Source organism: Macaca mulatta, chromosome 13 (genome assembly GCF_049350105.2).
Source record: "Macaca mulatta isolate MMU2019108-1 chromosome 13, T2T-MMU8v2.0, whole genome shotgun sequence".
In the NCBI taxonomy this organism is placed as follows: Eukaryota; Metazoa; Chordata; class Mammalia; order Primates; family Cercopithecidae; genus Macaca; species Macaca mulatta.
In genome coordinates, this window is record NC_133418.1 from 96,398,945 (window position 1) to 96,423,248 (window position 24,304).

Genomic DNA, 24,304 nt, shown 5'->3' on the forward strand with positions numbered 1-24,304 from the left:
TTACCCACCTAGAAACCCCTGCAAACAGCCTCTGAATTGAGACCCATGCTTTCCTTTGAGGGAGAGCCTCATATTCATCTCTCAGAACCCTGGTCAAACATCTCCTCTACTTTTATTTTCTGGTACTGCTCCTTGCAGACCAGGGCTCTCCCATAGGCCGTGTGCCCAGAATAACAGCCAAAATCTCCTTCTCAAGCCTTCCCTGACCATCCTAAGCAGAGGGGCCGGTCCCTTCTGCGCCCCACCCTGTCTTTCACAGAACCCTTTTGATGCAGCACGTGGCAACTGTTCTATAATTTGATTCTTCACATTGGTCTACTCTTCCAAGCTCCTTGAGGACGGGACTGTGTTGTATTCTTTCGTGTATCTTCAGCCCCAGCCTGATGCCTGACTCACAATAGATGTTTAATTTCAACAGCCGACTGACTGAACAAACAGGAATCACCTTTCCAGAGGAGCAGCGTTTTAGGCTTCAGATGCGTCTGCTAGAAACCCACGCCAGGCTCCCAACCACCCCTCAATCCACAGCTGATCTTTTCTGTGTCCACGGATTTCTCTTGTCTACTTCCCATCCCAGGGACTCACCGTGTCATTCTTCATCAGGTCCACCAGCCTCCTGGCCTGGACAGGTAAATCCCTGCGGACACATACCAGAGGAAGTGCTGTGAGGAGTGGGGACTGGCAGGGGCTCTTAGCAGAGAGAACAGCAATCAAATGTACAGTGGAGGAAGGCCCAGGGTGGGCCTCCTGCGGGAAAATGGACTGAAGGCCATGTCACAAAGCTCCTTCCCCAGTCATGCTTCACTGTGGGGGTGTTGGGTGGTGACTGTGCTTGGGAAGGCCAGAGCACTGCACATAGGAGGGGGTGACTCTCAGTGTGACTATTTCTTTTTCTTCCCCCCACCCCGAAATGGAGTCTCGCTCTGTCGCCCAGACTGGAGTGCAGTGGCACAATCTCAGCTCACAGCAACCTCTGCCTCCTGGGTTCAAGCAATTCTCCTGATTCAGCCTCCCAAGTAGCTGAGATTACAGCCATGGGTCACCATGCCCAGCTAATTTTTGTATTTTTAGTGGAGACGGGGTTTCACCATGTTGGCCAGGCTGATCCCAAACTCCTGACCTCACAATCCATCGCCTTGGCCTCCCCAAGTGCTGGGATTCCAGGCGTGAGCTGCCGCGCCCGACCAGTGTGACTATTTTCTGATTGGCATATTTGGTATGGTGTACTTTTCTTTTCCTTCCAAGCCAGGCTTGTTCAGGGCAAACAGAAGGTTTGCCTGTGAATATTTCACATCATGTACATGTCATGGCACCCCCCATTTTGGCAGGTGCCATGGTCTAAGCCCTCCTACCCTTAAGATGATGTAGTCTAGTCAGATGCACCTGGGTTGGACACTTAAGTGCCTCTTGCTAACTGTGTGAAAGTGACTCTAATTCTCAGCTCAAAAAGACTGCAAAATGGAGACAAGCTCACTGATCTTGGACGGTCATTGGGAGCAGCAGATGGGAGCCACTGCTGGTGCCAGACTGCCAGGGTTTGAATCCTGGTTCCACAAATGACCAGCTCTGAGACCTTGGCCGACTACTTGATCCTGCAAACCCTCAGTTTTTCCCTTTGGGAAACGGGGATGGTAACATACCTTTCTCTCAGAGCTGTTGGGGAAATTAAATGAGGTTCCATATAAAGAACTTACGACAGTGCTTGACACATAGTATGCAACCACTGAGTTATTTCTGCCATCATTCCCACCATCATCATTGACAAAGTCCCTGGCACAGGGCTTAGCAGGAAACATTAGTGGTCATCCTCTTCCCGTCTTATCTATTTGCCCTCCTGGCCTGATGTGAGTCAAAGTACACTAGGTATTTGGTTACCTGGATGGGGACTTCACGTAAGTCACTTAACCTTTTTGAGCCTTGATTTCCTCATCTGTAAATCTGAAGTTATCAGAGCAGCTGCTCTGTTGATGGAACAGAGTTTGAGGATGATTACTCAACCACTCTGAAACTCTTTTTTTTTGAGACTGAGTCTTGCGCTGTCACCCAGGTTGTAGTGCAATGGCGTGATCTCAGTTCCCTGCAACCTCCACCTCCCAGGTTCAAGCGATTCTCATGCCTCAGTCTCCCAAGTAACTGGAATTACAGGCACCCGCCACCACACTCGGCTAATTTTTGTATTTTTCGTAGAGATGGGATTTCACTATGTTGGCCAGGCTGATCTCGAACTCCTGACCTCAAGTAATCTGCCCACCTCAGCCTCCCAAAATGCTGGGATTACATGCGTGAGCCACTGTGCCTGGCCGAAGCTCAAGTTTATCATTGGTAAAACATGGGAGTCTGATGTTTTGCTCTGTTCATCTCATGTTTATTGTGCAGACTACAGGGATGATAAATGTGAGGGTGCCTTGTAAATGGTGCACTGCTGTATCCGCATGATAGCTATTGTCAGACCTGGAATAAAGCCTGCAGGGCACAAGGCCAGATTATGTGGTCAAGTCGATGCATTTGTTCAGGCCATGTGGCCTCTCTGTGCTATAGTTTCTTCTATTGTAATACAGGAATCATAACCCCCAACTTTTCCCTGCCACCCAGGATGTGCTTGGATTGCTTGCATGAGAGCCCCAAGTCCGCTGGCAAAGCAAGGACAGAAACCCAGGGCCAAATGAATCACATTCATTCTGGTTACTTTTACGCTCTTGACTCTAAGGTTTCATTCTTGGATGCCTCCCTGACCTAATCATGCTTACAACTGTCTTTCCTCTTATACTACCAGCCCACATATGCTTGGAAAAAGCAAGATGATGGTACTATTAGAGCAGTAAACCTGTAGCCTTTTAACTCTATCAACATCAAAAGGAAAAGAAAGCCCCAGAATTCATCATAAAACCTATTGGGCCTTCTGGATGCTGTGGCTCACACCTGTAATCCCAGCACTTTGGGAGGCCAAGGCAGGCAGATCATGAGGTCAGGAGATCGAGACCATCCTGGCTAACACGGTGAAACCCTGTCTCTACTAAACATACAAAAAATGTGCTCATAGTCCCAGCTACTCAGGAGGGTGAGGCAGGAGAATCACTTGAACCTGGGAGGCAGAGGTTGCAGGGAGCCGAGATCGTGCCGCTGCACTCCAGCCTGGGAAACAGAGTGAGACTCTGTCTCAGACAAACAAACTAAACCTATTGGAGTTTGTGTTACTCATTACTTTGGATACTGTGTCACCTTTCCTACTGGTGATGAATAAGAAAGCTACTTAGGTGGCTCATGGTCTCAGGATGGTGCTGAGAGCTGGAAGGATGTCAGGAAATCTAGGAACCAAACCACATGATTCCTAGGAACCACAATGTAGTGTGATAATTGTGATTAAACATAGGATCTAAAAAAACCAAATCATCCCATCAAAAAGTGGGCAAAGGTCATGAATGGTCAATTCTCAAAAGAAGATATACAACAAACATGAAAAAATGCTCAACATAACCAAATATCAGGGAAATGCAAATTAAAACAATAAGATACCACTTTACTCCTGCAAGAACGGCCATAATTAAAAGGTCAAAAAATAATAGATGGTGGCCTGGATATGGTGAAAGGGAACACTTTTACACTGCTGGTGGGAGTGTAAACTAGTACAACCACCATGAAAAACAGTGTGGAGATTCCCTAAAGAACTGAAAGCAGAACCACCATTCGATCCAGCCATCCCACTTCTGGGTATCTACCCAAAGGAAAATCAGTCGTTATATGAAAAAGACACAGGCACATGCATGTTTATTGCAGCACAATTTGCAATTGCAAAGATATAGAACCAACCTAAGTGCTCATCAACCAACAAGTGGATAAAAAAAAATGTGGTCTATATACACCATGGAATACTACTCAGCCATAAAAAGGAATGAAATAATGTGCTTTGCAGCAACTTGGATGGAGCTGGAAGCCATTATTCTAAGTGAAGTAACTCAGGAATGGAAAACTAAATATTGTATGTTCTCACTTACAAGTGGGAGAGCAAAGCTATGAGGATGCAAAGGCATAAGTCTGATATAATGGGCCAGGCATGGTGGTTCACGTCTGTAATCCCAGCACTTTGGGAGGCCTAGCCGGCATATCACTTGAGGTCAGGAGTTCAAGACCAGCCTGGCCAACATGGTGAAACCCCGTCTCTACTGAAAAATACAAACAAAATTTAGCCGAGAATGGTGATGTGTGCCTGTGATCCCAGCTACTTGGGAGGCTGAGGCGGGAGAATCACTTGAACCTGGGAGTGGAGGTTGCTGTGAGCTGAGATTGCACTACTATACTCCAGCCTGGGCAACAGAGCAAGACCCTGTCTCAAAAAAAAAAAAAATGATAAAATGGACTTTGGGGACTCAGAGAGGAAGGGTGGGAGAGGTGAGGGATTAAAGATTACATACTGGGTAGAGTGGACACTGCTCAGGTGACAGGTACACCCAAATCTCAGAAATCACCACTAAAGAACTTACTCATGTAACCAAAAACTACCTGTACCCCAAAAAGTGTTGAAATAAAAATTAAAAATAAATATAAATAGTATAAAAAAGGATCTTCCAATTTATGTTTCCTTGATTAGGTATGGCATTCACTTGCTCTCTGACCAGGCAGCAAACCCAAGTAGCACTCAAGGCCCTGGAATCTTGGAGTGCAGTGGAGGGATGGGACCCGGGAACGCTGACCTGCCCACTCTTGAGGACCGGCCTGGCCATGCCCAGGGACCATGACAGTCATGGCTGTGCTCACTGATGTTTCCCCCGAGGTGGGCCCAGGGGCCACGACACAGTCATGGCTGTGCTCACTGATGTTTCCCCCGAGGTGGGCCTGCCACTTGCTGCATTACTGCCAGGACCACCATTTTGACCAATGCGTGTCATGTGTCCACTATTTACAGCTCACCAGAACCTTCATATCCAACACGACATCTGAGCTTCATGACCGCCCTGTGGGAGAGGTTCCTAACCAGCCCCACCTCTTAGAGTCTGAGGCTTAGAGAGGCCAGGGAGGAAACTGAGCTTGCACTCAGGGCCTCCCCTCCCAGGGCTGGTGCTCTTCCCGGGACACTGGAAGGATGCAGAGTTTAGAGCCCGAAAGGCACAGCTGAGGAAGGGAGGGAGAGCAGGACTCTGAAACAGCAGTGACATAGCAGTGACAATTGGGATGCAGAGTGAGCCCGCTTATAACCTATGTCTTACGTGAGATTTACAGGCAGGCAAAGTAATCTGCTCAGAGCATATGCCTGGCATCAGAGTGCACTGTGACTAGTTTCTGGGGGTGGGTGTTAGGGTAGGCTCACAGATTTCTGTAACACCTCCAAGACAGCCCCATCCAGCCTTTGGCCCTCAAACCCCTTCCCCTGACAAAGCCCTACAACCTTCAGCCATAATCCCAGTTTAGGCCAAGCCCCTCTCTGGTCCCCAGAGGACCCGTGCTGTTCACCGCCCCCGTCACCCCAGCTCACATAGCTCGGCCTCCTGCCACAGCCTGGTTTAAGAAGGCATTAGAACTGGTTTCTTTCCCAGTGCCAACAGAGAAGCCTTTCAGGGAAGGGTTGAATTCCCGGAGGATGTCTGCAAATACAAGGAAAAGACACACTTAGTGACTACTGCAAAGCAATCTTCAAATTCCTTTGATAAGCACCAGTGGGTGTTAGGGAGCAGAGTCCCCACTCCACAGCCCCTACTCTTACCCCAACCTTCGCTCAGCATGGGAAGAAAACGTTCAGCAGGCTAGTGCTTAACAACAGGGCAGCACACAACAGATGTTTCATCAATTATTGCTGAGGAAATGTGAGTCTGGGTTACATGCTTTTCTCATGTAGTTTTCTTTTTTACTACATATATAGTAGCTTTATCGAAATATAATTCACTTACCACAAAATTTACCAATTTAAAGTATACAGTTCAATAACTTTTAGCATATTCACATAGTTGTACAATCATCACCATGTAATCAACTTTAGAACATTTTCATCACCCCAGAAAGAAACCCAGTACCCACTAGCAGTCACTCCCCATTCCCTGCAACCTCATGGCAATTGTGGATCTACTCTGTCTCTGTAGTCTTGCTTATTCAGGCCATTTCATATGAATGAAATCATATAGCCCAACACACCTTTTGTGACTGGCCTCTTTCACTTAGCGTACTATTTTCAACATTCGCCCATGTTGTAGCATGCATCTGTACTGCATTCCTTTTTATTGTTGAATAATATTCCATAGTATGGATATACCACATTTTATTTATCCATTCTTCAGTTGATGGGGCTTTGGGGTTATTTCCACATATTGGGTATTATGAAAAATGCTGCTATGAACATTTGTGTACAAGTTTTTGTGTGGATTTCTCTTGGATATGTATCTAAGAGTAGAAAAGATATACATATCTTTTAATGTATGTATCTTTTAATGTATGTATCTGTTTAACCCTAGCCCTAACCCTGTTTAACCTTTTAAGGAACTGCCAGGACTTTTCTCAAAGCAGCTACACCATTTTTACATTCCCACCAGCAGTTTCGGAGGGCTTCAATATTTCCATATCCCCGTCAACACTTATTATCTTTCTATTATAACCATGCTAGTGGATGTGAATTGATATCTCATGGTGGTTTTGATTTGCACTGATGGCTACTGATGTTGAGCATATTTTCATGTGCTTACTAGCCACTTGTAGAAATGTTTATTCAGATCATTTGCCCAATTTTAACTGGGTTATCATCTTATTATTGAGTTGTAAGAGTTCTTTATAATTTCTAGATACAAGTTTCTTATTAGATATAGGATTGGCAAGTGTTTACTTCCACTCTTTGGGTTGTCTTTACTTTCTTTATGATATGTTATCCTTTGAAGCGCAAAATATCGATTTTTCTTTTGTCACTTCTCTTAGTGGTATTTCGAAGAAAACTTTGTTTAGCTCAAGATCATAAAGATCTGCTCCTATATTTTCTTCCTAGAATTAGTTGTAGCTCTTACGTTTAGGTCTATGATTCATTTTAAGTAAATTTTTGTATAAGGTGTGAGGTAGGAGTTCAACCTCATTTTTTTGGTGTGTATCTAGTTGTTTCAGCACAATTTATTGAAAAGCCTCTTCTTTCCCCCATTGGTTTTGGCATCCTTGCTGAAAATGAGTTAACCATCAATACGAGAGTTCAATTTCTGACTCTCAATCTTAGTCCATTGTTTGATATGTCTATCTTTATGCTAGTACCACGTCTTGATTACTATAGCTTTATAGTAAGTTTTGAAATTGGTAAATATAAATCCTCTGAATTTGTTCTTTTCTAGATTTCTTGGGATATTCTGGGTCCCCTGAATTTCCACATGAATTTTAGGGTCCGCTTGCAAATCTCTGCCAAGGAGCTACCTGGAATTTTGATAGGGATCACATTGAATCCATAGATTTGGGGAGTATTATCATTTTAAGAATATTAAATCTTCTAGTCCATGAACGTCAGATGTTTTTCTACTTACTTAGGTCTTTAATTTCTTTCAGCAATGTTTTGTGATCTTAAGAGTAAAAGAGATGCTCTTTTCTGATTAAATTTATTCCTAAGTATTTTATTATTTTTGATGCTATTGTAAATGGAATTTTATTTTCATATTAATTGCTAGTATAAAGAATCACATTTTTGTATATTGATTTGTACCTTGCAATCACTGAACTCACTTATTAGCTCTAATAATTTTTAGTGGATTTCTTGGGATAGTCTCTACATAGTATCATGTCATCTTTAAATAGAAGTGGTTTTATTTCTTTATTTCCAATCTTGGTACTTGTTCTTTCATTTTCTTGCCTAACTGCCATGGCCAGCATGATGTTGAATAAAACTGGCAAGAGCATGCATCCTTGTCTCACTCCTGATATCAGAGAGAGGGGGTGGCATTCCATCTTTCACCATTGCCTGTGATGTCAGCTGTGGGCTCTTAAAAGATACCCTTTATCAGAGTGAGGAATTTTCCTTCTATTTCTAATTTGTTGTTTTTTTACTTTATTTATTTTGAGACAGTTTTACTCTGTCACCCAGGCTGGAGTGAAGTGGCGCAATCTCAACTCACTGCAACCTCTGCCTCCCAGGCTCAAGCGATTCTTGTGCCTCAGCCTCCCAAGGAGCTGGGATTACAGGCACCTGCTACCACACCTGACTAATTTTTGTGTTTTTAGTGGAGACGGGGTTTCACGGTGTTGGCCAGGCTAGTCTCTAACTCCTGACCTCAAGTGATCCACCTGCCTAGGCCTCCCGAAGTGCTGGTAGTACAGTCATGAGCCACTGCACCCAGCCTTTGTTGAGTGTTTCTATTGTGAAGTGGTGTTAGATTTTTGTTAAATGCTTTTTCTGATCCATTGAGATGATCATGATGTGTGGTTTTTGTCTTTTATCCTATTGACATAGAATATTACATTAATTGATTTTGAGGTTGAAAACTAACCTCATATTCCTGGGCTAATTCCACTTAGTCATGAGGTATATATATATATATATATATATAAATTAATATATAAATTAAAAAATATATATATATAAATTTATATATAAATAAAATATATATATATTTTTTTATTGCTGGATTTTGTTTGCTAGTATTTTCTGTAGGATTTCTGGGTCTACATTCATAATACTTACTGGTCATACTATGCTTCCCTTGTGATGTCTTTGTCTTATTTTGCTATCAGGGTAAAACTCATAGAATGAGGTGTGAAGCATTCCTTCCTCTTCTGTTTTTGGGAGGAGTTTGTGAAGAACTGATGATTGATACTAATGTTCGATAGAATTCACCAGTGAAGCCAGAGACAGTCTGGGCTTTTTTGGGTAGGAAGTTTTAAAATTATTAATTCAATCTCTTTGCTTGTTATAAATCTATTCAGATTTTCTACTTTTTATGGAGTCAATTTCAGTAGTTTGTGCCTTTTTAGGAATTTGTCCATTTCATCCAAGTTATCTGATTTATTGGCATACAACTGTTCATGGTATTCTCTAATAATCCTTTTTATTTCTGTAAGGTTGATAGTATCTCCTCTTTCATTCTTGATTTTGAGTCCCCCTCCCTTTTGCCAGTCTAGTTACAGTTTTGTCAGTTTTGTTGAACTTTGCAATCTCATGCATTCTAATTGCTTTTACTAATATGGATCACACTTTTCACTTTTTCATCTTTCCAACTTGGCGAGCCCTCCTGAGAGCAGAGTCTATATACCCCAGGGCCTCATATACTGCTCAACACGCTTATGGACTGAATTAGAAATAAAGCAAAGTTCAGACAAGCTTGGAGACTTGCTCAAAGTCATGTAGCTGCTGAGAATGGCTGGTCTCTCAGCTCCAATACAAGGGCACTTGCCTCCGCTGTCTCACAATCTTCTAGGATGTGAGAAAGAAACTGGGTGGGTAGCAGCCAGGACTTTAGGGCCCCTTCCAGTAGAGTGCTTGCTAGAACCCAGCACTGCTGCGGGTTTACTCAGCACAGACGGATTGGACTCATTCCTTGAGGCTGGGGGACATTACACTAATAAATGGAAATTGCTCCAATTTCTACTCAAGAGAAGAAAGGACTGTGAAATCACCTGAGCGATTTGAAAGTGGAATGGTTTGTCCTAGGAAGTGGTAGGTTCCCTAGGAGGTAGAAGGAACTCAGCACAGCCTACCCAGCTACTTAGGAAGAATGTCATAGGGAGGAACCACACATTGAGTAGGGCAACAAGTTGCTGGTGCAGGCAGTTATCTCTGCCAGGAACATTCTCTCCCCTTTCCTTACCTGACGAATTCTCATTCTTGAAGCTCCTTTTCAGAAGACAGGGTTAATAGCCTCTATGTTTATTTTCCCCTAAGCTTTGTACATATCTATAAACATTAGTCATGTGTCTGTCTTTAGGAAGACATGCTGCCAAAGAGACTTTGGTGACGTCATTGGGGCACTGTTCTCCTATTTTCCAAGCACTCCAGCACTGGAATATTTGCTGGATTAAATTGAACAGGGGGTTGAATGGGGATTTTGTTCTGCCCTTACATTCTTATGAGTTTTCTAACACATTTCCGTATAGTTATTTCCCCATGGATTATCTATCCCCTACAATCAAATAGTCTTCACATCTCTAGCAAGAAGAGTCTAAATAGCTGGTAATCCATTTCTGGGCTAAGTGTGCCAGGGGAGTCATCCACCTGAGGGGTGACATTGTCTCAATCCTTTGTAAATTACTTTGGGGAAAGACGTGAAGCCAAATAATATCCAATTATCTTGTCCATTATACGAGCATAGAAGTAGAGAGCCCAGAAAGCTGTTGTATGCAGTGGGCCATCCCACAGCCAAGTTCATCACACTCACAAAAGCACCCTGAACCATCTCCTAGCAATAGAGGAACTGATTTATAGCTCACATATGTAGACCTAGATACAAAGAAGGCAAGGAGTGCTTGTGGCACAGAACCCTGTCTACCTAAATTCAACAGGATTTACAAATAACCAAAACAGGTAATGTGAAGTCTGCTCAGCTCTGCTCTGCCTATGTGGAGATTAAGCTATGATGCCCCCCTCATCCAAGTCTTGGTGGCTTCAAGTTCAAGTTGTTAGCTTCTAAAGATATATTACAAAGGGATATGTACCAGGGAAGTAAATGAGAATGGGACCAATTAAATTCCTCCCAGACAAAATTATCAGCCAGAAGATTCCAGGAAAAGAATTCAATTTAAACATGTATGGCTTGCATACTTTAAGAACAAGCACGGAGATGTGTATGCACTGGGGAGAATTTTAAAAAGATGATAAGACCAGACCCTTCAGAGAATATAGTCAGGCTTTAAAAAGTCATTCCGCCTGTAATCCCAGCACTTTGGGAGGCCAAGGCGGGTGGATCACTAAGTCAGGAAATTGAGACCATCCTGGCCAACATAGTGAAACCCTGTCTCTACTAAAAATACAAAAATTAGCCGGGCATGGTGGTGGACGCCTGTAGTCCCAGCTACTCGGGAGGCTGAGGCAGGAGAATGGCGTGAGCCAGGGAGGTGGAGGTTGCAGTGAGCCGAGATGGCGTCACTGCACTCTAGCCTGGCAATAGAGCAAGACTCCGTCTCAAAAAAAAAAAAATAAAGAAAGAAAAAAAAATCATTCCGAGCAGGTTGGTGGGAAGTAAATTAAGAAAAGTGTTGAGTCCCAAAGATGGCTGTGTCTGCACAACCTGGACAAGGTAACTTCATATCCTCCTGCGGCAAGAGCAGCAGCAGTTCCTACAGCAACTCCGCAATTCAATGTCTGTGCGCAGCTGTGCCTGCGCTCCAGGTGCCTGGATCGATGGCTCTTGCAGGGGGGTTATCTGCTCGGAAAGGCAGGTGCCGCACACCCTGGTTTCCTTTTCTTCTTTCTTGAATCACTTTATTCTCTCTAATCTCATGCCAGATTATTGAATCACTTTTTAATGACTTGCACTAAGACGTGATCTGAGCTCTTTTTTTCCCCGCTTTACTTTCTTCCTTCCTTGGACAAAGACAATTTCTTTTTGACACCTCCCCGCCCCCGGCCCCCAAGCCTCGAACCCCGCTCCGCCCCCAACTCCAAGGCTTCCGTCACTATCGGAAGCGGAGCTGGGAGTCTTGGGAGGCAGCGCCCCCTGGTGAATTTAGTGGGCTCCTGCAGCCGGCGCTCCTCCCGAGGCCGGCGCCACCTGCCGGGGGAGCGGGAAGCATGCAGGGGCCGCCCCAAACCAAACAGCCCGGCCGCCGCCGCGTACTCACTCGCCAGGGTGGTAACGGTGCTGACACTCTCATCTCCGCCGACGCTGTATTGTGGGTCCAAGGAAGAAAATGAAGGGTTAAAAATGCCAGCCACGCCAAGACCCTTCAGACACTAGCCAGAAACGCCCGTCTCCCGAGAAACAGCCGTGGGGCTTGGAGCTTGCCCTTTCCCATCACTTCAGTAGAAAAATGGAAAAAGCAAACCAGAATATGACTCCCCTCCCCATAGGCCAGCACATCAAACAACAAGCCAGCTTTAAACCGGCGGCTGATTTCCGCTGGTGCTGGGGTAGGGGAGGCAGGTGGGTTCCTTGCACCCCCGCTTTCAAAGGGGAAGTAGTCCCTCGTCTGCCAGCCCCTTTCCAACTAGCCACTGCACCGTGCATTAATATTATTGGTGTAAACGTAGTCTTAAAAACGCTGGCCCTATTTTTTCTCTTTTCTCTTCCTGCTTGGCTTGTAAAAGCCGTTTCTAAAAGGTGTCTTCTAGAAACTCAGCCATCTTCCAAGCCAATACTAAAATTCCAAGGTGATCAAAGTGAGAAGGATTTCTAGGCATGCAAATATGCAGCATTCCAGAGTGGACTGGATTCCCTGCTTTTCCACACCCCCCACCCCATTCTGTGCCACGCGTGTCTAGGAGCATCTAAAAGGTTCTCCAAATGTTTGGGTTTTAACTGTGCAGCAACGTGAGGAAGGATGCCAGAGAGTCGGCACTAAGGTTAAAGCAGGTGTCAGATGGAGATGCCAGATTCCAGGTGAGGAAACACCAAGCTTTCCCGGGCTTGCAGCAGAGGTTTGATCGCATGCAGAGCAGAAATAAGCCTGCCCAAAGTGATACATGAGAAGGGAATGCACTGGTAGGGGCCAGCAAGTATCTGCTCTGCTTCGTGATCTTTTACCTTCTGGCTCTGTGATCTTGGTCAGGTTACTTGCCCTCTCTGAGCCTTGTTTCCTCATCTGTAAAATAAAGGCCCTATAACAACAATGCTGACTACCAGATACTTACTTTGTGTCAAGCAGTGTGCTGGACACTTAAATTCTTTCTAGTCCTCAGACAGTGCTCAGGTAGTAGCATTGTTTCTGCATCAGAGATGAGGAGAGAGGCTCAGAGAGGTTAGGGAACTTGCCCAAGGTTACATCCAGCTGGGTAGCTAGGGCTCAGTTACAACTCTGGTTCCAAAGGCAATGATCTGTGCATCACTCAGGCCACTGCCTCCTTCTGAGATTATATCGCAGAGGGAGAAATGGAAGCCAGAGAAGCATTTCCAACCCAAACATTTATGTAGTTTCTCTCCTAGACTCCTGGCTCAAGGCTCAGCTACTGTTCTGGGCAATGTAGTGGTTTGAGGAGGCTGGTGAACACCTTTTTCAAATTAAACCTAGAAGTTGGTCATAGAAAGAACAAAGCAGCCCACCCCCTGCTTAAGGTGTTGTTTTCTAGAATGCTCAGGGGGTTTCCCTTGCTCTGCAATGAAGGTGTCCTTGGGGCCTTGCCACTCCCTCACTCACCTCCAGGACAGGCCTCGGTACTGAGTCAAGACGTCCAAGATGTTTCCAGGCGTGGACCCAGCCCCATTGCCTGCCTGAGAGAGAACGACGACGGGGTGAGTTTCTTTGCTTTCCCCAGTGGCCCACCTCTGCCTGCCTGCCAAAAGGTCTATGTTCTTATGCTGGCCAGGACCGCCTGGGCACTCTCTGGGATCTAGGGTCCAGATGGCACCATATCTCCATATGCATCCTGCCTTTTCAGAGGTGAGTGAGAGCGCCCACTGGGAAGGCCTGGTGCTGTTCACAGCTCTGCTTCATTCTAAGAAACCCTGCCTAGGCCAAGACCAAGTGAAACTTGTCTAGCAAAAGTGCTCTTGAAATTAGACTATACCTTTTCAAAAGGATACATTTCAGGGTCCTGTTTTTCTCATTTTTTAAAAGCTGTGAAGTATATCATAAAAGGAAATATATCATTATCCTTTTATACCAGTATCTCTCACCTATGCACAGTTTAAAATGTAGTAATAAAATGAAATCCCACGTAGCCATCATCAGCTGAAGAAAGCACAATGTGGACCCTCTTCAGGTGCATGTCCCTTGCCTAAAGCACGTTGTTTCTGAGCATTTGGAAGAGCATGCCGAGACAGGCCTCCCAGGCAGTTGGGGGTGAAGTCTGGTCTCCACAAGAGGCCCCCAGGTGTGATCCCTGCTCTCTGGTGCCCAGTTCCTTTGCTACCTGCCAGGCAGGTTCACACCCAAAGTGCTGCCTCCCTAGGAACCCCTGAACAGCTGTGCTGAGATGTGATGACCCCCTGTCCTGAGAGTATCTTCGAGGAGACCACGGAATTGGGAGGAGGTGGTGCCAGGCCCCGCCGGGCAGGAAGAGGTTGGGATAAGCAGTATATGAAGCTGCTAAGGCCCAGTCTGCCCGTCCTTCCTGGGAGGTTATGAGCAGTCAGGCCTTTGGGGTGAAGAATGACTGAGGGGCCATGGAGGAGGCTGTCACAGCACAGGGATAGGGCCCTGGACTTAGGGTCAGGATCCCTGAGTTCTGATCCCGACTCAAGCACTTACAAGCTGTGTGGCCTGAGGCACTTCACCTTGCCCAGCTTCATTCACCTTCTTACTGATTTAGAGACACGGCCTTGCTCTGTTGTCCAGCCTGGAGTGCAGTTTGCACCATCATGGCTCATTGCAGCCTCGAAATCCTGAGCTCAAGTGATCTTCTAGCCCCAGCCATTCAAGTAGCTGGGACTATAGGCATGCATCACTAGGCTTAATTTTTTTTTCTTTTTTGGTAGAAATTGGGTCTTGCTATGTTGCCCAGGCTCATCTTGACCCCCTGGCCTCAAGTGATCCTTTTGCCCTGGCCTCCTAAAGTGCTGGGATTACAGATGTAAGCCACTATGCCTAGCTATTTTTTTTTTTTTTCATTTTTGTAGAGATGGAGTCTTGCTATGTTGCCCAGGCTGGTGTTGACCTCTTGGCCTCAAGTGATCCTCCCACCCTGGCCTCCTAAAGTGCTGGGATTATAGATGTGAGCCACTGGGCCCAGAATTTATTGGTCGAATTTAAAGAAAGTCATACCTCACAGGATTTTGTCATGAAGATACATCCCACTGAGTGGGACGATATCACTGTGATAGACCATAGACATGAGAGGTGTCAGCTTGTTCTTGGGGAGGATTCAGCTGGAGACCCTCTATTCTACTGGCCCAGGGAATAGCAGCTGGACTCTGATGAGAGGCTGTTGAATGGAAGCTGTGTCTAGGAACCTCTGGGATCCCCAGCCCCCAGGCTCTCAAAAGGCCTGATTCTGCTTTTCATGGATAGTGCTTTGCAGGGTCTGAGGTGTCACCCTGGGGCAGATGCAGAGGTGGGTTTGGAACATCTCTGGCCTATCTGCCTCTTCCACAGACTCCCGTCTTCCCACCCTCCCCAACCTCCCTGCCCCCATTAGCACTTGCTCCTGTCTCATCATCTCTTCACCCCTCATCCTGGTACCTTCCCTTAGCTTTTCTACATGGACAAAACCAAGCACTGGATCCTTGGAGGAGTTAGTTCTACAGCATGGTCTGGAGATCTTATCCATCCTGCCCCACTGCTGACCAGCTGTGTGACTTGGGGTGGGTCACTCCTGTCACCCACACTCCCTCTGGGGTCCCTCCACTTCCTGCTCTCTCCTTCATCTCAGCATTGGGGGAGGAAGATGAGACCAGAATGGAGGTGGGAAACCATGATGGGAAGGGAATGCTGTTGAATGCCAGGGTGGGTCGGACAATGGAGAGATGGAGATCAGGACCCGAGATGGAGAGATGGAGATCAGGACCCGAGATGGAGAGATGGAGATCAGGACCCGAGATGGCAGCATCTAAGAGCCAGGAGTGAGACCTTCTCTCTCCATTTTCCTCTTCAGTTTCTCATATTAGTCAAAATATTTTCCCCTCCTGCCCCTTCTGCATCAGGGTCACTTACCGTGAGAGAGTCACCCAGGGCTCCAATTACATTGATGTCAGCCGGCTTCAGCCTATGAACTAAGAATATAAGCAGGAGTGAGTGGAAAATGGGGCTTCCAGGAAAGCACTGGACCCATCGACACTGAAACAAAGGAATAACTTCTAGGATAATGAAGAAAAAGTCAGTTTTTACCACCAAGACACCTCGGATAAAAGACTGGAAAAATCCATGGTTGTCAATGGGCTCTGCAGTGCCAGCCGTGGAGTCTGACTGCTGGCTTCCTCTCTGGGGCACCTGGACACCGGAACAGCAAGCTTAAAGGTGGATCCTGCTTTAAGTGGGGAGCTGTGTTCACATTTGGTGAGACCAGATGCTACAAGGCGAGTGGTGGCAGGCCCTTGGCAAGGTGATTTGGGAGGAGGGAAGGAATTGCCATGGAAATGCAACCAATACTTAATCTATTCTAGGATCTGATGATATTTGGGATAAAATATTACATCATCCTATCAAAATCAGTTCAGTTTCTCTAAAGTGAAAAGGGAATACTTTTATGCCACTGACTTTTTTTTTTTTTTTTTTTTTTTTTTTGAGACGCAGTCTCGCTCTGTCGCCCAGGCTGGAGTGCAGTGGTGCGATCTTGGCTTACTGCAACCTCCACCTGCCAGGTTCAAGCTGTTCTCCTGCCTCAGCCTCCTGAGTAGCTGGGACTATAGGCACGCATCACCACACCTGGCTAATTTTTGTATTTTTAGTAGAGACGGGGTTTCACCATGTTGGCCAGGATGGTCTCAATCTCCTGACCTTGTGATCCACTCGGCTCAGCCTCCCAAAGTGCTGGGATTACAGGCGAGAGCCAATGCACCCAGCTGACTGTTTTTTAATTGAGATGAAATTCACATAACTAAAATTAACCATTTAAAAAGTGAACAGTTCAGTGGCATTTAGTACGTCCACAATGTTGTGAAACTATCACCTCTATCTAGCTTTGAAACATTTTCATTACCCCAAAAGGAGACCCTATACCCATTAAGTGGTCACCTCCATTTCTCCCTCCTCCCAGTCCCTGGTAACCAATACCCTGCTTTCTACCTCTATGGATTTATCTATTCTGGATATTTCATGTACATAGAATCATATAATATGTGACTTTTTATATTTGGCTTCTTCTATTTTGCATAATGTCTTCAAGGTTCAATTATGTTATAACATGTATTAATACATTCGTTTTATTTTTATGTTTTGAGACAAAGTCTTACTCTGTCACCTAGGTTGGAGTGCAGGGGCTTGTGATCATGGCTCACTGCAGCCTCGACCTCTTGGGCTCAAGTGATCCTCCCACCTCAGCCTCCTGAGTAGCTGGGATTATAAGTGTATACCAACATGCCCAGCCAATTTTTTAATTTTTTGTAGAGAGAGAGACTCTCCCTATGTTGCCCAGGCTGGTCTCGAACTCCTGGCCTCAAGTGATCCTCCCACCTCAGCCTCCCAAAGTGCTGGGATTACAGGCATGAGCTACGGAGCCCAGCCACTTCATTCCTTTTTATTGTTGAATGATATTCCATTGTATGGATGTACCATACTTTTGTTTATCCATTCATCCATTGGCAGGCATTTGGGTTGTTTCCACTTTTGGGCTATTGTGACTAGTATTGCTATAAATATCTGTGTACAAGTGTTTGTCTGAATGCCCGTTTTCAACTATTTTGGTATACACCTGAGAGTGGAATTGGTGGGTTATATGGTAATCCTATGCTTATCTTTTTGAGGAAGCATCAAGCTCTTTTCCACAGCTTGACTATATACAATTTTTATCTTTTGAGTTTAAGCATTCTATGTGATGTGGCAGCTATTAACTCACAGGACAAACATATTGAACACCAAGCAGTGGCTGGGTGCTTTGGAGACCACACAGTGATCAGATACAGAGAATGCCCTCAAAAAGCTCACAAGCTAAGGAGAAAATGAGAAATAGCCATAGTTACTATGGTGTAAGACTGATAAACACTAACAGAGGTGTGAAGTGATGTAAGGCTATAGAGCTGGAGGGATGATCTCTGCCTGGGGGGGCCTGAGGAGAGGGTCACAGCAGGCTTCACGGAGAAGGTCGCATTTGAATTAAGCCTTAGGAATAAGAGGAGGATGAGGGAGCACGAGATCGGGTAATGGAGGGAAAAGCCTGATGGATGGATGTGGTAGGGTCAAGCTTGGATGTCTTGAAAGCCCAGTTAGTCACACAGTTTGCTTCCATGAAGCATATATGAGACAGCAAAGAGAAAACCACCTTGGAAAGGTAGGTTAGGGCCACAGGGCCTAACCAATATCTGGTAATCAATAATCTGCTTTCTGCTTCTATGGATATTTCATATAAATAGAATAATATAATATATGACTTTGTCTGGCTTCTTCTACTTTGCATAATGTTTTCAAGATTCAATTACATTATAGCATCTATCAATATATTCATTTTATTTTTATTTTTTGAGGCAAGGTCTCACTCTGTCACCTAGGCTGGAGTGCAGTGGCGTGTGATCGTGGCTCACTGTGGCCTCGACCTCCTGGGCTCAAGTGATCCTCCCATCTCAGCCTCCTGAGTCACTGGGATTAGAGGCTTTTATGCCTGGCAAGCAAGTTAGGAGTTTAACATAGATATTGCTATATATGTAATTACTCACATACACACACAGATACTATATCTACCTACCCCCTTACCTCATACACATAAGAATGTGAATCCTAGTGTATTTGCGGGACCACACCTAGAATTCCTTAAGCTATATATAGCTTGGTCTCTCAGGTCACAAGCTTACCTCCCACTCCCCCAATTACCTCACCCCCAAGGTCACCCTGACTTGGCTACAGCTCCACCTTTGCTGATGTACTTCTGTTGTCTAGTGGTGCAACGCTGCACTAAATTGCTGAAATAGTTCTTGTGGCTTGGAAGAAGCCTAGCACAGAGTTTGTACCAGGGAGTGGCCCGCCCTGGTACATATCAGTGGGCCATTGCTTAAGAGGGATAAACTGAAAGTTGTCTGCAGGAGGCTTTCTCAACAGCCTTCTTTGCAAAAGACAGCTTATAAAGCCTGTAGTGTGACCAGATTACAACCCCAGCACTTTGGGAGGCCGAGACGGGCAGATCACCTGAGGTCAGGAGTCTGAGACCAGCCTGTCCAAAATGATGAAATGACGAAACCCCGTCTCTACTAAAAATACAAAAATTAGCCAGGCGTGGAGGTGTGCGCTTGTAGTCCCAGCTACTTGGGAGGCTGAGGCATGAGAATTGCTTGAACCTGGGAGGAGGAGGTTGCAGTGAGCCGAGATCGCGCCACTGCAAGCCAGCCTGGGAGACAGAGGGAGACTCCGTCTCAAAAAAAAAAAAAAAAAAAAGGTTGCAGGCCTACAGTGAAACACAGGATGAGATGATTTTGACACAGCTGGCCTACATATAACCCACAGCAGCCGTCAACATCCAGATCGTGGCTGTGGAATGATACCTGTGCAGGAAGCCAGATTAACACTGAGTGGAAAACATACTCAGGGACTTCCAGGTCTCATCTCCTTCCATGGAGACATCTTGTCTACTTCCTTCCACGCTGTCTGCCGGTGGGGACAGCCGCTCCCAATGAGGATTTGCTCTCACTGGAAAAGTAAAAGTTCTTGCCTCTTCCTATGAAAGGATACAAACTCACACATACATAGTTGTAAATATATGCGTGCAAAATACATAGAACAGCAGTTCTCCAACTTGAGCCTGCATCAGAATCACCTGGAGAGCCTGTGAAAACACAGATGGCTGGGCACCGCCTTCAGAATTTTTGACTCAATGGGTCTGGGGTGGGCCCAAGGATTTGCATTTGCAACAAGTTTCCAGGTAATGTTGATGCTGCCAGTCCAGTCTGGGTACCACATTTTGAGAATCACTGATAGAGACACTTGGTCTCTATCAAAGCCATTGACTGCAGTCAAGTACTGCGCTTGGACCTGAAAAGCCTGGAATCAAGCCCAGGAGGCAGAGGCTGCAGTGAACTATGATTGCGCCACTGCACTCTAGCCTGGGCAACAAAGTGAGCCCGTCTCTAAAAAAAAATACATAAGTAAAGATTTGGCTGCGTGCAATGGCTCACACCTATAATCCCAGCACTTAGGGAGGCCAAGTTGGGAGGATCACTTGAGCCCAGAAGTTTGAGACCAGCTTGAGCAATATAGTGAGACCCCTTCACTAAAAAAGAAAAAAAAGACTAGAGTTGTTTCTCTCATGTATATGTGTACATTGTCTTGTGGCCCTCACAACTGTAGCTGCCATTGCACAGACTGATGACAGCTCTGTCTCTTAGATTCAAGAGGTGCTGAGTATCTTTCTTCAGTGTTCTTTTTCCTCCCCCTCACCATGCCTTGAATCCACCCTCACACACACACACACACACACACACACACACACACACATCCCATGCACACACTCAGCCTTCCATATGATTATAGCCTACTTGGCTCTTCCCAGCCATCCACAGCTATACCATGTGGTTAGAAGAACAATATCAAATCACAACACCAGCTGCACACATTAGCGCATGTCCACTAGGCTGAGCAGGAGAACTTTAAAACGACCTCTTCTCAAATAAATCAGGTGATGGGGTTAAAAAGGCAACAAAACAAAAAAAATAAGACCTTCTCCCTTCAACTCTAGAGTGGTTTATTTTATCTCCTGGTGATAACAGTCAAACACTATATTCTTACTGCCATAATGCATCATACACTGAATCCTGTGAATACTAGCTAGTGTGCAAAGGTTAGCGGAAATCTTTGGGGCTGGAAAAATACGGAAGAGATAGATAAATTTGATTCAAAAGTATTATCACTACAGTTTGCTAAAGAGGCAGCTGAAACCTACCATTCCTGTCTCCTAAATTTGTAGCAGGCAGAACACACACACACACACACACAGACACCCACACATACCTATGTTTATGTCTATGTGTACGTACACATGTATAGATAGACTGATTGATCTACAGCTATACCACCCTGAACATGCCCGATCTCATCTGATAGATTGGTTGATTGTGGTGGGGGTGGTTCTCCAGTTGGCCATTCTAAAGGAGTCTCAGGAAGAGATACAGTAATAAACCAGATGAAGCAAACCTGGGTGGGAGGAGTTGACTTAATCTGGGATTTTATTGTTAAGATAGAGCACATCGCATTTCATTGGCCTAATTTCCGTAGACCTTGATTTGAGGTTTGTTAATGTCATCATTAATGACAAACATAGCTTAGAAATACAGTAAAGCACTTTAGCAGTTGCTCTCCCTGGAAAAAGAACTATTTAGTGATAAGATTAAATTTGTGTGGGCTGATTAGCTAAACATTATCTGGTACAAACTGTCCACCACCTTGAGAGAAGCTGATAAACACATCATTAACTCATCATGATTTCTACAGAGGGGACCTCTTATCAGAAGGCCATCCAAGCCACGATGAAGTACCACAAATAGCAAGGAAATTGCACACTAGACTGTAGAGTGGGGACACTGCCCACTGTACACGGAAGGTCACACCCAGGAGAAAGGCTTGGCTTGCTGGGGCTTTGTCTTGTGTAACCCAGCAACTTAAACCACGTGGGGCCCTAATCTGAAAAACGTGCTTTCTCTCAATTGTCACCAAGCGTTGCCCAACCCATTTGCCGTCTGATTTTAGGGACTTATGTTAAGATTTCCACAATGGCAGTAAGCAGCTGCCTCAAGATTGGAACCATGTTTTGCCTTTGGAATCTTCGGTGTGAGTTTCCATGAACCAATGTGTACCTTCCACAGGGGAGCTCAAGAAACGTGTTAACTGGAATTAAAGACTAAGTGACTCTGTGACAGGGACTTTACAGATCTCAAAGTTTTAGATGATGAAAACCATAGGGCAGGGAAACACTTACTCCTCTACGTGTTGGGGGAGTTTGAACTCACTCAGTAGGCTGGTTGTGCCCAGGGACAAGCAGGCTGTTATTTCCCACAGGGCATCATTCCTTCCTGATGACACGGTAGGTCAAGTCACAGGACCCCTGAGTAGGTGGTGACCACAGAAACAGCCTCATGAGCTACACAGAACATTGCACTGCTGGCTCATGACGAGATGATGCCCCTAGTGAATGACCATCCAGTGCTGTAACCTGGTCATTTTTCATATTGACTTCTGAAGAGCTAATTTTAGCCAAATGGGTCAAATCAATGACCTCAGGGACTTAGCAAGGAATTGATGGCTTAAAATAAATGAATGAACTGTTCTGGTTTATACTATTGGTGACAGCAACACGTAATTAGCTTTGTGGATCCTTATTTGCAAAAGCTCTGAATTTTTCCCACTGTGTGGCATTAGCCATCAAGATAGCCACCTTCATCAGAAAGTTAATAAGCCATGTCCCCTGTGACTCCTCATTATCACTCTTTTATTTGCAAAAAGTGACTCCTTTTCTCGCTGGGAAAATCCTAAGCCAACTAGTAGGCCCAATATGTTTTTCTTGGTTATGCTAACTATGTTAGGGACAGGGCCATCTAGCAATGGAGCATGATGTGAGTGTTTACAAAGTTGTAAAGTCCATAGGAGAGAGCACTTGGTAAATTGCATCTATGTGCTGACTAGGAGGAAAAAGTTGCAAGTTTTTAGTTTTTACTGGTTACCCAATACCAATTGGTTATTAAAAAAAAAAAAAAATCACTTACATTAACTCTATGTGTCTCATCCCAGGGCCCTGTAGGTCATTGGATAAAGCACATCACTCATGAGCTCTGAAGTGTACTCAGAATGAGGCATCCAAGTTGCCAGGGCCACACCCTGTTGAAGACAGGTAGCATCTCATTTTGAAACATCACTTTTAATGATGTTTAGATGCATGTATCTGTGGTCAGTTTGGAGAAGCACTAGAAAATGAGACTATAAAGGTTTTTGAAAATAACTTTGGACCAGCATGGTAGCTTATGCCTATGATCCCAGCACTTTGGGAGGCTGAGGTAGGATCATTTGAGCCCAGGAGTTCGAGGCCAGCCTGGGCAACTTAGTGAGACCTTGTCTGTACAAAAAATAAAATTAGCTGGACATGATGGCATGGGCCTATAGTCCCAGCTACTTGGGAGGCTAAAGTGGGAGGATCTCTTGAGCCATGGAGGTCTAAGGCTGCAGTGAGGTGAGACTGCACCACTACACTCCAGCCTGGGCGACAGACTGAGACCATCTCAAAAAAGAAAAAAAAAAAAAAAAAGGAAAGTAACTTTGAAGGCAAAAAGCAAAACAGTTATTGTAAAAGATATTCTTAGTGAAAAATTGTTTTAATGAAAGGCATTTTGGTGTAGTTGATTTTTTTTGAATATCTTTTTTCAATCCTAGGGATTGTTGATCTGATGATTTAGAAATGCTCATTCAGATTAGTTCAGCAAACATTTATTGGGCTCCTACCATGGGCTTGAGTCATTGGAGGTATAAAGATAAGATGATCTCCTCGTATAAGACATATCTCAGGTAATTTTGATTAGAAATTACAAACATGATCTCCAGAAGAGTGCATGACCTCACCTGAAATACATGATTAATACCAAAGGAAAATAATAATATGTGCCTGTGCTGTCTTTTTACCTACCCCATCAGTCACAAGGATGGTTAGAATGTTCAATCAAAATCACTGGCACATGGCTGGGTGCAGTAACTCATGTCTGTAATCCCAGCTTTGGGAGGCCAAGGCGGGTGTTATTACCTGAGGTCAGGAGTTCAAGACCAGCCTGGCCAACATGGCAAAACCCCGTCTCTACTAAAAATACAAAAATTAGCCAGGCGTGGTGACAGGCACCTATAATCCCAGCTACTTGGGAGGCTGAGGCAGGAGAATTGCTTGAACCCCGGGGGTGGAGGTTGCAGTGAGTGGAAATCACGCCACTTCACTCCAGCGTGGGTGATCGAGCGAAACTCTGTCTCAAAAAAAAAAAAAAAAAAAAAAAAGAAAAGAAAAGAAAAGAAAGAAAATCACTGGCACAATAATGAAACGTATTTTTCATTATTGGCCAGTTAACTGTGACCGTTTTTCTGAATGACACTTTGCATGTGCGACTCAGAAGTCAACAACACTCATCTGTGAGTGCTGATTCCAGGTGGAGAGTGAGTGAGTGGGTCCCATGCTCACCTTGGTCAGATTGGGGAGCCTAAATCTACCCATCTTGTTATTATATAAATGGCTCCTGGCCGGGCGCGGTGGCTCAAGCCTGTAATCCCAGCACTTTGGGAGGCCGAGACGGGCGGATCACGAGGTCAGGAGATCAAGACCATCCTGGCTAACACGGTGAAACCCCGTCTCTACTAAAAAAATACAAAAAACTAGCCGGGCGAGGTGGCGGGCGCCTGTAGTCCCAGCTACTCGGGAGGCTGAGGCAGGAGAATGGCGTAAACCCGGGAGGCGGAGCTTGCCGTGAGCTGAGATCCGGCCACTGCACTCCAGCCTGGGCGACAGAGCGAGACTCCGTCTCAAAGAAAAAAAAAAAAATAGCTCCTGTCACCACAGGATCTCAGATTTTAAGGCCTTGAGATTTATTGGTCTTCAATCTTCAAGTGCTGATAAACACACTAATCTTCAGGGTCAGGGAATAAGGAAGAGGTTTACATTTTACCCAGCTTT

General features: G+C 45.1%; 1 protein-coding gene across 2 annotated transcripts in view; it reads right to left on the reverse strand.

Moving 5' to 3' along the window:
- PLB1 (phospholipase B1) overlaps window positions 1-24,304 on the reverse strand; it is a 150,034-nt gene that overhangs the window by 65,248 nt on the left and 60,482 nt on the right. For both annotated transcript variants that reach the window (XM_077959806.1, XM_077959805.1), the window contains exons 18-22: window positions 15,685-15,743; window positions 13,231-13,304; window positions 11,719-11,762; window positions 5,468-5,576; window positions 586-637 (exon numbers count right to left, since the gene is read on the reverse strand). In XM_077959806.1, the coding sequence (XP_077815932.1) occupies window positions 586-637; window positions 5,468-5,576; window positions 11,719-11,762; window positions 13,231-13,304; window positions 15,685-15,743 (338 nt within the window). The remainder of the gene's footprint in view (window positions 1-585; window positions 638-5,467; window positions 5,577-11,718; window positions 11,763-13,230; window positions 13,305-15,684; window positions 15,744-24,304) is intronic.